This window comes from Sardina pilchardus, chromosome 24 (genome assembly GCF_963854185.1).
Source record: "Sardina pilchardus chromosome 24, fSarPil1.1, whole genome shotgun sequence".
NCBI classification, from domain to species: domain Eukaryota; kingdom Metazoa; phylum Chordata; class Actinopteri; order Clupeiformes; family Clupeidae; genus Sardina; species Sardina pilchardus.
In genome coordinates, this window is record NC_085017.1 from 9,828,406 (window position 1) to 9,841,619 (window position 13,214).

Consider the following 13,214-nt stretch of genomic DNA (forward strand, 5'->3'; position numbering starts at 1 on the left):
TTGTTCATTTGCCAAATTCAGGGATTTAAGGCTCAAGCATTTGCTGCATAAACCGCTCATTCCGACCCCTGCGTGCCATTTCATTACTTGCGCCATTTACAGCACCAATGCACCTGACTCTAAGATTTCGAACGGGGCATTCAAACTTGCCCCAAGGCAGACCTGCAGGGATGCTGTGTATATCACCAAGCCCAGAAACTTGGCAATCATCTGGGCATCCTGAGTGCAGCTTCTTATCGTGTTCATCATGCTCACATGACTACCATACCCAGGGTGCTTTGGGCGTAGGGATGCGTACGCCGTCCGGGTAAGTTTACAGTGAGCGTCAAAATCCTCTGAAGTTTTTTAAAGCCAATACTAAACTGTGTATCTGGATACTGAATCGACCCAAACACTCTGTTACATATTTGAGTATTTTGTGGTATAGTTTTGTGTTTTTGTTAGTTACGTCATTGTTAATTAGATCTTGCGTTAAGTTCCGCGTTTTCTGAAAGTTCAGTTCAGTTCTGAGTCAGGGCTAGTGCAATTCCTGACTGAAATGCCTTTTCGTTTAGTCGTCGGCTCCCTCGCTGTGTCTCTGAATAGCTCTCGTTTTAAGCCTAGTCGCCGCTGTCTGTTTCTGTGTTACAGGAAAGATGATAGCCATGTAACCCTGTGTCTCGAAAGCGGATCGTGTCTCAGTTCTGGTAAGACACGAGCTAGCGTTAGTTTGCATACATGTCACTGGCGTAACTGGTTTCACCAGCTGGGGTGCATCGTGTTTTGTATATTTCTGAATTACCTAATGATATGCACCTCTGAGTGAGATATAAGATGCGACACATTTCGAAACGAATATTGCATCGATAGGCGAAAGCAGTCACCTACCTTCAATTCTATGGAGAGCGGCCGCATGCGTAAAAGAGCCTAGTCTACACAAATGTAAAGGTATGTCAATCTTGCGAAGTAGGCTGCGCCCTTGAAATATACTTTATGTAGGCCTGTATTCTATTTTACTTTCGCCTTTGGCTGTGTAGTGTTTCGTGTCGCTACTTTTACCAAATATCATTGTATTTAGTAAATAATAGCCTATGGACTAATCTGTTCAGTTTGTGTGTTCCTTTAGCCTATCCCATAGCAATAATAGATTAGTATAATCTACATGACAGTCAGATGAACTACTAGCACTAGTTACAAGCTTTCATACATGTATCCCAATCAGACTAGCCTTAAGTGATCTGCACTGAAATGAGCAATTCAAAATGTATTCATCATAGAGAATTTTTTTTTTAAAAAGGGACATACACATACTTCAAACCATGACCAACAGTCTCATCAGTTTAAGATAAACAATGAGGTCTGGAATTCACCTATGTGGGACTTTGCCTTTTACAGATATATTGTTAATTGGTCTATGGGCTGCTTTAAATCTCTGACCTTTATACTTTGGTCTCGGTGAGGAGATATGACATGTGTTGTTTGTCTACATCATGGTGAGAGAAGTCAATTTGGAAAGCAGGAGGTCAATAGCTCTTGTGATCATATGATGTCCTCTCCGCTCTAGAACCGGAGGGCTCTCTCTCTCTCTCTCTCTCTCTCTCTTTTCTCTCACTTCCGTTCCTCACCCCCTCTCTCTCTCTCTCGCTAACAAATGTAACTAACTCACTCTCTCTTTCTCTTTCTCTCTAGCCAGGCTGCCATGGAAAACCAGGCTGTGTTTTCTGCTCTGGAGGCAGCGTGCGAGGACGCCCAAGCTGCCCTCTCAAGGCCCTCCAGTTTCAACGACACAGATGTGGCCTCTCGCCTGCTCGAGTCCGTGCGTCTCATCCAGAGCCACGGTCGCGCCCTGCAGCCCGTGGTCAAGAACTTCACCACCGTATTCCACCACTTCGACCTGGACCCCGAGACTCCAGCGAATGGGTACCGCACCTTGGTCAAGGTACTTTCGTTTTCTGTTTTAGAAGTCATTCTCTGGGTTCCGCTTGGGTTTTTCCTGTGCTTTTTTTTTTGCTTGTGTATCACATTTGATTTGCTTGTGTGTATCACACGTTTAGATATGTTTGTGACATGTGTATGTGTCTTATGTTCTTTTGCTGCTGTGTCTGTTTTGAAATGTGTATGTGGAACCAGTTGTATGGGGTGCCTTTTTTGTTACTGACGAGTAGAGCTGATTAGCAGAGACAATGATAGCCACAACGCCTTCCCAACCCGTAAAGATGCAAGTTCTCAATAGCCAAAGGCTGGAGCTTTTAGGACAGAGAAAATTCCTAGGAATTCCTACAGCATTTGAACACAGAAACAGTGTTTCTCTTTGGCTCAAGGCACTCAACACATGAAAGTGTACTTTGTATTGCACAGTGCTTGTTCACTCGAAATGTGAAATTGAGACAGAGTAGTAGTACACTGATGCTTTGATATGGCATAAAATTCAGATTAGAATAGGTACAAGGGTTAGTGTTATATGAGAATAGTCTATTAAAGTGTTGTGACAGGCTGTTCATCAGAGTTCCACTCTTGTGTTCCAGGGTTTCCGTATCCAGCATAAGCCCTGTGTGTTGAGGTTGATGCAGAGTAAGATGATAACATTTTGTGCAGTGGTCAGAGAAAAGCTTATCTCATCAGATATGTGTACACAAGAAGAAAATTGTATATAACAACTCATCAGGATAAACAGCACCACCATTCTCAGTGTGTTTCGACCAACATCAGCACTTTGGACAGCGTAAGCTGTATATGAATGTGCTTTATACTTACTGACTAACAGAGAACTGGTTTTTGAACCAGTTCTGTTCCGAATTCCTTGAACCTTGTCGATATTTGGTGAACAAAACCTTCGACGCATCATCAACATAGGATGTAGCATGCATAACTAACCTGTCGAATCACGCACCCGAGTCACGCATGTTCCGAACCAAGTTTGATCGAATGGCTCCAAACAGCTTAATATATGGAGAGTGAACTGGAAGGGAGCTGGTCCTCTGTTGGTGGAAACATCTCTAACCACTGAGTCTTCATTCATAATAGCATACTGGCAACATGAAAGAGGCGTGGGCTGAGAAATGTCCCAATATGAGATAAGAGCAGCTCTGCTCACACCTGGGGTGCCCCTCATCATCTCTCCTCGACCCTCAATACTCTTATGGCCTGTACAGACTACACGATTTCAGCCCGATTTTGCCTCGATTGTGTCGTGGCCGACAAATTTCCATTGTCGGGTCCGAATATTCAAAGTCGGGAACGACGTTCGAAGGAGGAAGCGTCTTGTAATCTGACATGTTCAACGACCTGCGATTTATTGTCTGCGACATTCTACGACGTTACGACCAAAAGTCTAGCATGTTAGAATTTCTGGGGAATCTCCTACGACTCCCGTGTTGACACTGAGACGACACACGACGAGAAGGCTACGATAAATGATCTTGTAATGTGGCCACTCTTGCGGCCACGACGCTGCATGATTTTGTGGTTCTCTGATCGCCTAGTCTGACAATCGTAAAAGATAATCGTGAAAGACAAAAAAGTTGTGTAGTCTGTACAGGCCATTAGGCGTCAGGCGGGATGTTTGCCACTGCACATAATGCACAGCTACAAACCAACAGGCTGACGTTACACTTACATAGATAATTTACCTCTCGCCCACTCACCGCCCCCCCCCCCCCCCCCCCCCTCCCTTAGGTGGTGCGCGCCTGCCTCCTCTACGTCATCCAGAAGACGCGCTACGTGGCTGCCAACTGTGCCAGCGCCTTCTTCCGGGCGGAGCACAACGCGGGCGAGCTGGACGCGTACAGCGCGGCGCTGCGGCAGCTGCGGGCGCTGCTCTACCTGGGCCAGCGGCTGCTGGGCGAGAACGGCGTTGAACAGCTCTACTCCACGCAGGACCACGGCCTCAGCCACAGCTTCGTGCAGGAGTACATGTCGCTGCACAAGGCCTGCTTCTACGGACGCTGCCTGGGCTTCCAGGTGTGTTGTGTGTGTTGTGTGTTGTGTGTTGTGTGTTGTGTGTTGTGTGTGTGTGTGTGGTGTGTGTGTGTTGTGTGTGTGTGTGTCAAGGACAAGGAGGATGTATAATCATTTTGTGTGGCAAAAGTTTCTTTACTTCGCTCAAAACCACAGTATCGGGATACAGGATTGGGGGTCAGGTACAATGTTTTATGCTTTTAGAAGTTTTGCATAAAGTCCTAATATGCATTGTTCTATACCTAAAAAGAAATGGATTGAATTGAATTGAGTAGACCTTATTGTCATAGACTTATTAGACATTAACTGTTTGTGTATGTGTGTGAAAGTCCTGCTGGAACCTCACAGAATCTGAGCTACTCTCAGTGTGTGTGTGTGTGCGCGAGTGTGTGTGCGAGTGTGTGTGTTAAGCCCTTGTTTTGTTCTCCACTTTAGTTTTCCCCAGCCTTGAGGCCATTCTTTCAGACTGTGGTCATCAGTATGGTGTCCTTTGGAGAAAACTGGAAGAAGCCGCAAACTGGTTTAGGTCAGTGCTACCACTGCTCGCTACAAAAAGTACTTATGAAGCTAATACAGTTACTTCAGTTGATTTGTAAAGCTACACTTAATGTAATATGTGAATTAATATGTGAGGTTGTGATGTAGAGGTTTGTCAACAAAAGGTCACATGCATTTTGTTATTCATTAGGTGTATTTTTAGTATATTTATGTGATATGGAAATTATGAAATGTATGAGCCTTTTACATTGCATTTATTCATTTAAGTCACTTATCCAAAACAACTTGCAAAATGAGGAATAGCATTTAAGCTGCAATGCATAGGAGAACTTGGGTAATAATAGTATTTGTACTGTCTGTAGTTCTCATAGTCTTCATTGTTTTGTGTGTGTTACAAGTGAAGGCACTGTACATTTAACACTTAACCGAACAATGAAAACGCTGCAGGACAATTTAGGAAGTTTAATGCGCTCTTGTGGTTAGAGACTTCCTGAGTTTAATGAACTTCCTGTTATGGTTGTTGCTAGGGAGGGCTGCCTTGTCCATACTGACGTCAGGGAAGTATGTGGTGGACCCGGAGCTCCGAGGGGCGGAGTTTGAGCGCATCACACAGAATCTGGACATGCACTTCTGGAAGTCTTTCTGGAACCTCACGGAATCGGAGTTACTCTCAGTGAGTGTGTGTGTGTGTGTGTGTGTGTGTGTGTGTTGGGGGGGGGGTATTTCCTATCTTGTCATTCTGGGAAAATTCAATTTATTCACAGTTCAGATGGCACAGAACCACGTGATCTGAATGCATCTGTAGCATGAGATGAATTAATAGTTTTGCAGAAATAAATTTGAATCACAGAAAATAAAAAAACACATTTGTTACCGTAAGTTGCACAACATTACATTTTATGGATTGTGTTGTGTTGCGAAATATCACTAAACAATGAAGTGAATAACAAAGGGATTAACTTGTTCCTGGACTGGTTGGCCTGCTAGGATCACTAATGCTGGTATCCCTGTAGTCAAAAACTAAAATTGGGTTACGAAATGTTGGGTAATGCTTTAAAGCCCTTCTCAAGATTGAACATGCTGAACTGTACAGGAAACAGTAGGAATTATGCTGTGCTTTTTGTTTGTGGTAATTGTGACCGATGTGCATTATATAAATCATTCTCACAGTGGCAGATGAGAAGGTGGTCAAAATATAGATTTGAGTATATGAGCACCAAGAGCAAAGGCATCATTCACCTTGGCTTAATTTGGATTGTTTACTGTAAATTACAATCCAATAATGTTCACAGTACATAAGACCTACTGTATAGATTAAAGGACAGTTTTGCTGATTTTTTTTACCTAGATCTGTTTCTCAAGGTCACCGAGTACTGTTGGTATGGAAAAATGAAAACCATCTGTTCTACACTAGCTTGAGTTACTGCAGCCAACAGCTAATGCTGCCAGGCAGCTGCAGTGCTACACTCTGGGGGCATGTTGTTCATGAGCCCTCACATTCAGCCTCCCAGAATGCAGCTCTAGCTGTTGTTCGCTGTAGCAACTCAAACGAGGTAGAACCGATCGTTTTCTGGGGGTTTTATCGTACCGACAGTACTCTGTGACCTTGAGAAACAGAAGTCTATTTGAAAAATCACCAGAATTCTCCATTTAAGAGCAGAGAGCTTACCATCACACTGAGAACAAAACCAACTCTCTTCCTAAGTTTGATGTAAGGGCTTTTGGGATGGGGAAATCACTTAAAAAGACAAAGAGCATTGTCTCCTTAGCTTTGTTCCATAAATGGTTTTCTTGTCAGAAGAGAACACAGTGAGTTATTCAACAAAATGTCACTGATCACAACAGCCACTATTCACACGAATTGTATTGGAAAAGATATCTGCCCCACAATGAAAGACACTCTGATCTTTGAATCCTTTTGTATGCAATGAGTTTAGGAAACCCATCTCAAATGGGTTTCCTAAACTCTGAGTACAAAGGTACTTTGTACTAAAAAGCAACTTGAGGTTAAGTTCGCTCAAGGGCACAACAGTGACAATAACCAATCAAACCCACTCCCAAGTTTTTAAGCTAATGCATGCTAGCCAAGCTCCTCAGCCTTTGCCCCCCCCCCCCAGGGTTTGTCCAGTATAGTGGCACATACTGTCCAGGTGAACCTGACGCTCACTATACCTCCGGTCACCCTGCGGATGCCGCTGGCCTCTGACCCGCGCCTCTGCGTGGCCGTCCACCCGCCCGTCGCCCACTGGGGCCCGGGACACGTCAAGACGAGGCTCATCTCACACACACTCCGGGAGGGACAGGTGAGGAAGAATAGCAATGGTGGTGGTGCTGGGGTTGCTTCTGGTTGTAGAATTACTACTACTACTATTACTAGTAATTCTACTAGTAGCGGTGATGGTAGTAGTTGTAGTAGTAGTAGTAGTAGTAGTAGTAGTAGTAGCATCAGCTGCTGTGGTAGGATTAGAGTAGCAGTAGAGGTAGCAGTAGCATTAGTACTAACAGTAGCAGCAGCAGCAGCTGTAGTAGGTAGTTACCGGAATATGGGGGTGTTATGGTAGTAGGCGTAATAATAGCTACTGTATACTACTTGCTATTTAAACAGTTACAGAATGAGTAGGTCATCCTGTAGAAATAGCATCAGTAAAAGTGTAAGTAGGCATAGCAGCCTCTGGACTGCAGTTGTAACAGCTCAAAGTAGCCAGTTGAAGTGGCACTGTGAATGAGTAGTATTATATATAATGGCTGCACAACTCATATTGTTGAAGTCTTCATGCCCCTTCATGTTGTGTGTGTGTGTGTATCTGTCTGTGTGTCCCTCTTCAGGACAGTGAAGAGCTGTTGGTGTATTCCCGACCGGAGGGCTCCACCAGCTCCGTGACTCTCCCCACGGCGTTCCGAGCTCAGCGCGGCCCGCTCTCTCCCTGGCTCATCGTGCACTTCCATGGTGGTGGATTTGTTGCCCAGACCTCCAAATCTCACGAGGTGCATGTTTCACCTCTCTCTCTATGATTAGCCAACAGTGACCAATAAGCTGTGTTTAGAAAACACAGAGACGGTTGACCATTAGGCCTTAAGAGTCAACTGGGACAATAACAAAACACGGTTACTATGTGCTACACACTACACTGTGATGTGTGATCATTGCTGTGGGACAGAACAGTACTGCTTTTCAGAATTTCTTTTTAATACCGTAATTTCCCAACTTTTAGCTACAGCTAATATACATTGATTTTGCAAAATTTCTTCGGCCATTAGGTTAATACATGGAAGCAGTTAATATGGTATTGCTATGTTTTTTTGTTGTTTGTTTGTTTTTACTTGCATAAAACACTGTCCTGAAGCTTCTACAGTACACAATGTGGCTAATATACAGAAGAATTACTATATGGCAACTGTCATAATATATAGTGATGGTGACATTGGTTAGTTAAGATGGCAGTTGGCTTGCTGCAAGGATATCTGTGTAGAATGTCTGCACTTTTAATGGAAAGCTGTATTTGTAAAAGTATTAACTAATCATTTATTGATACATTTTCACCCTCCCTCCCTTTCCTTCCACCCTTTCTCCTCTTCTTCCCCTTCTCCTCTTTCTCTCCCTCCCTTTCTTCCACCCCTTCGTTCCCCCTCTCTTTGTGGTGCAGAGCTACCTGAAGAGCTGGTCCAGGGACCTGGGTGTGCCCATCCTGTCAGTGGACTACTCTCTAGCTCCTGAAGCTCCCTTCCCCCGGGCCCTGGAGGAGTGCTTCTACGCCTACTGCTGGGCCCTGCAGAATTGCCACCTGCTGGGTAAGCGCCCTTACTGCAGCTCACCTGCACAGCCAACACCCAAACCACTCACCTGAGTAGCACCTACCTGGTGAGCCGTCTTAGCTTCTTGCCAGAGCACTGTCAGTGACTATACCAGGTGGGTAGGCTTAGCTGCTCACCTGGGATGTGCTTCCTGAAAGCTCTGTTGAAAAACGGTGAAAGAGAGAGAAACTAGAAAAGCTCTCCGCGCAGAGCGCAGACCTCCGCCAAGCCCCTCCTGGATCCATCCGGATCACTCCCAAAATGTAATCGCAATTTAATCTTCCTTGGGTCATTTCAGACCTTTCCTGAAAATGTAATCGAAATCCATCTATAACTTTTTGAGTTATCTTGCTAACAAACAGACAAACAAACAGACAAACAAACAGACAAACCCCGATGAAAACATAACCTTCTTGGCAAAGGTAGCTATAATTATGAACACTCTGTTTCTCATGGTTATTGTTGCTCTTGATGGTTTTTGGAAACATGCTCCTGAGTAATAAGTGGACAACTGATCAACTCTCACTTTCATTAAACTACTTGAAGGGGCCAGTTGTGCTGTAGTATTTTTATGAATTATCAGCTGTGAAGATTGAGCGATATCGATACTGTGAGGTACACAGTTTATTAATTGTACCATGGTATCGGATCGGTATCAGGTATCGACTGATACACAAAGCCCAGGCATCGGTATCGAGACTGAAAAAGTCAGATTGGTGCATCCCTAGTGGTAATTTCAATGTAATGTGAGCATCAGAACTAAGCGACTCATCTATGGGGATTCCCGCAGGTTCCACGGCGGAACGTGTGTGTCTGGCCGGAGACAGCGCTGGCGGCAACCTGTGCATCACGGTGTCCATGCGGGCCATGTCCAACGGCGTACGGGTGCCTGACGGCATCATGGCCGCCTACCCCGCCACCCTACTGACGGCGGACGCGTCGCCCTCCCGCCTGCTCACGCTCATCGACCCCATGCTCCCTCTGGGCGTGCTGTGCAAGTGCATCAACGCTTACGCCGGTGAGTTTCACTTCAGGTGGTCAGTTGTAATGTCAGCTGTAATATCACGGGACTGTTGTTGTGGGGTTGCTGACATTTTAGCTTCACAACAAGCACGATAACTATAACCATAATGATAACTATAACGATAAAGGCCTTCACACTGACCAACAGTAAGCAACGTCTCTCCTTGTGTTAATGAATGTGATTAGTTCTGATTGGCTGGTAGTTTTTTATCATTCTCAGAATCGCTCTTAAAGTAGTGTCGTTTGTGTGAACGTCGTCATTCATATTAATGAGAACAATTAGTGTTTTAGAGTTATCGTTATAGTTATAGTTATAATTCTTGGTGTGAACGGCCCTTTATTGGGCCCTTTAAGAAACACGGCAACCTTTTTTTGAAATTAGCTTATTTGTCATCTACCCCAGAGTTGCATAAGAGAATGCATACCCTTCTGTTCTCGGACATTACAGTAGAGGAGGTGGACTATGAAGGCAGAGGAGCTTAGATTCAAGTGCTGAAGTGTTTTGGCATCACCCACACATAGAAGAACCGCTAAATCTATATTCATTTAACATTTATAGCCATGTCAATAATCATTCACATGCTGGGTAGCAAACAGCCATTCCACAAGATGAAGCATGGGTAGTAGTTAAATGCATTTTGTTGCGTTGTGGTCTGCAAAAGTTGTGCAGCGTAATGGAAAATGATTGGCTCAACCTTGGAACGGCACACTACCACTGCAACATATGCTCACACCTTTTTCTGCAACGTATGCTTACACTTTTTTCTGCAACATATATGCCTTTTTTTTTGGTTGAATCATGCCATGGAACACTACAGTTGTGCGCTTGGCGTCTGGTGTTCGCCCATCAACTCAGAAGACATCTCTTTCTCTTCCTTCCTCAATCTCATGTATTTTAATTTTTTTATTCCATTATTCTCCGCTCCTCCTTTTCCTTTCCTCTCTGCGCTCTCTCAGGTGTGGAGGGCCAGACTATTCAGCCCTCTCCGGACCTGGGGACTCTGGGATCGTTTGGCCGCAACACCTCCCTGCTGCTGACTGACCTCACCCAGGGTGCGTCCAGCTGGTTCCAGTCCCTCCTGGACCCCGTGTCCCTTTCCGTGTCCTCCGCGTCACAGCAGGGTGGACGCAAGGCAGGGGAGCGGTGCAGCGGCGACGACGACGGCGACGACGACGGGCTGGGGGATTACCCAGAGGGCTTTGCGCCGCTGCGTTCCGAGCAGCTGTCGGAGGTGCGCACGCCGAGCGCGCCCATCCTGAAGAACCCCTACGTGTCGCCGCTCCTTGCGCCCAGCAGTCTGCTCAAGGGACTGCCACCTCTTCACATAGTGGTGAGAGAAATGGAGGGAGTGGGGTGGTGATGATGGGAGGATGTCAAGAAAGGAGAGCAAAAGAAAGAGGGAGAACGGCTAGGTGGAACAGAGGAGGCAGAGAGAAAAGTTGGAAAACAAAAATAGAGGAAAACAGTGAGAGATGGGATATACAGGCCCATTCACAACTTCTCTCCTCGATCCTCGATGCTTGGTCCTCCAGGCTCGTTCCCACTGATTTATAACTAGCACTGGATAGACTCTGGATAGACAATCTCATTGTTGCCCCATCATTCTTTACCTAGATCAGTGAGAACGAGGACCGAGGACGGAAGGGAGGATATATAAAAAGACGAATAAGAGGCACCCACAGTGTTGTTGTTGGGCTGACTCGGCTCCCACAAAGGAGGCCAAAGTGAGAGATTAAGGGGGAACGGAAGGGTATAAGAGGATATGAATGCTTAATTCCTAACCAGGGCAGCAACAACAGATTGTTCTCGCTCTCATTCTCGCTGCCTCAGAGAGTTTGGGGTTGAGCAGATTGCCTCATTTGCTGCGTCAGCGTTATTCACAAATGCGTGACCTCTTGACCCCTGTGTTCCTCTCTCCACAGGCGTCTGCTCTGGACGCCATGCTGGACGATTCTGTGATGTTTGCCAAGCGCCTCCGAAGCATCGGCCAGCCAGTGACCCTGACCGTCGTGGAGGACCTCCCCCACGGCTTCCTCAGCCTATCACAGCTCTCCAAGGAGACTCAGGAGGCCTCGGAGATTTGCACGCAGCGAATAAGAGATGTCTTTTTGCAAGGCCCGGTCACTGTGAACCACGAGCGGCCAAACGCACACCTCAACAATCACGACGCGCCAGTGACGGACCCCTTCGGGTTGGCAAGAAGAGATGCGGACCTAGAGGGGGAAAGTGACCTCAGTGATTAAGTGATTAAATTGGAGGACCAGCTTGTTTGGCAGAGTGAGACTATGCGGAAGATAATACGCCAGTGTGTTAAAAGGGACCACCATGCATTATGCTGATGTAGTGAGTAGAACATATAAGAATGTAGATCATTTAAAAAAAAAAAAACGGAAAACAGGAAGTATGTTAGACTTTCTTGCCTTTGCACATGACCTTATATATTGTTTATCCTTTTTAGGAAATGTATTGGAACTAAATGGTGGGCTTTCAGCCTTTTTTTAAATGGCCAGCTTAAAAGGTACAGACAGCCATAGCTGTTGATGCCCTTTGGAGACAAACACCTCTTTGCCTTAAGCTATCAGCAATACACTAAGAGTCTTCATGAAAGACTCTGCAGTTTACTGTACTCTTATCTTATCATGTACTGACATGTATTGTGGGTTTCTGCACTGCTGTTTAACTGTAAAAATATTTTAAATGTTTAAATTTAATAATGTTTAAAGTTTAAGTAACTTATTATGTTCTGATTTACTATTGTAATGTAAAAGGAATACAATTAAATATTTTTGTCAATTGAGTTGATCACACTCGTATCGTAGAGTTATGCAAGTAAAATATGCTCTAGTCTAAACAACCTTAACAGACCTCCAAACCTTTGCAGCTTGTCTCAACCCTTCTGTCTGAGTTTATCATTTCCCAGAACAGTACAACGTGCACCCTCTGTGTTTCCCAAATCACTCTGAAAGTACACAAACCCTCAAGCGTAGCTCTTCTGGACACTGTGCTGTGTGGAGCGCCAACTAAAGCCTTAGAAAACTCTTTAGAGTCTCTTCCTGAGTCAGCTGCTGTGTGTGAGTGGAACGGAGAGCTGAGGAGATATATGCCCTTCTCAGGGGTGGAAATTAACATTTGGAAATCAAATCAAATCAGGCTTATTGGCCATGTATACTTGCGTACACAAGCAATTTGGTCTCTGCATTTATCTCATCCGTGAATTAGTGAACACACAGCACACAGTGACCACACAGTGAGGTGAAGACACTAACCCGGAGCAGTGAGCTGCCTCAGGGAGCAATGTGTACATCTACAGTGCACACATTAGCATGTTGGTCAAATTCACCAGGCACTCAATATTGAACTAGATGTACCGCAGAGCAGTGCAAAATATGACCGCCTCCCGGTCCTGCACATTCTCTCCGCAAAAATAAATCGCGCTTGTGAATTGGTCTCCATTCCTCTACTTTTGTGTATGTAAATGAGGTTTTTATGTTTGTGTGTGCCCATGTGCCTGCTTGCCTGTGTCTGTGTGTGTGTGTGTTTGTGTGCATTCGTAGGTGTGTGCATGGGTGTGTGCATGCCTGTGTGTGTGTGTGTGTGTGTGTATGTGTATGTGTATGTACTTAGCTGATATGACCTCCCATGAACGAAATTCCACAAAATTTGGCATGCATTCAGAGGGTGTCAAAATGAACCATACTCAAATTGTGCCGTTTTTATCCTGTCATCCAAAGATAACTGAGATATCTACTACCAAAGACACTTAATGCCTTTTTTGGCCATCTACAGGCTGGTTGGTGTACAGTCACTAAATGTACACATGAATTTACTGTATGGCCTCCCATGAACAGAATCACACGAAATTGGGCATGTATTCAGAGGGTGTCATAATGATCCTACTATGATATGGGACGGGTTGACTAGGATTCTGGAGATAGTTAATAATGATAATTATTACTTTGTGTCT

General features: G+C 45.0%; 1 protein-coding gene across 5 annotated transcripts; it reads left to right on the forward strand.

Annotated features, from left to right (window-relative positions):
* The first annotated feature begins 223 nt into the window (after positions 1 to 223).
* On the forward strand, positions 224 to 12,047 carry lipea (lipase, hormone-sensitive a). 5 transcript variants are annotated; one of them, XM_062528661.1, is made up of 11 exons: positions 224 to 307; positions 1,669 to 1,918; positions 3,655 to 3,939; positions 4,372 to 4,462; positions 4,962 to 5,107; positions 6,552 to 6,737; positions 7,261 to 7,419; positions 8,079 to 8,223; positions 9,017 to 9,244; positions 10,207 to 10,580; positions 11,173 to 12,047. In XM_062528661.1, the coding sequence occupies exons 1-11, from the start codon at positions 291 to 293 to the stop codon at positions 11,491 to 11,493; spliced, it is 2,202 nt and encodes a 733-aa protein (XP_062384645.1). In that variant the 5' UTR covers positions 224 to 290; the 3' UTR covers positions 11,494 to 12,047. The 5 variants fall into 5 exon arrangements, with proteins under 5 accessions (XP_062384645.1, XP_062384649.1, XP_062384646.1 ...); XM_062528665.1 differs by having other exon boundaries at positions 294 to 307; positions 1,673 to 1,918; XM_062528662.1 differs by lacking the exon at positions 224 to 307 and adding an exon at positions 364 to 927.
* The last annotated feature ends 1,167 nt before the right edge of the window (positions 12,048 to 13,214 follow it).

Bases quoted from the DNA above. Each gene is read 5' to 3' on its own strand.
- lipea (XM_062528661.1), top strand. The intron at 4,463-4,961 runs GTCAGTGCTACC...GGTTGTTGCTAG, and splicing joins GAAGCCGCAAACTGGTTTAG to GGAGGGCTGCCTTGTCCATA. The intron at 7,420-8,078 runs GTGCATGTTTCA...TTTGTGGTGCAG, and splicing joins AGACCTCCAAATCTCACGAG to AGCTACCTGAAGAGCTGGTC.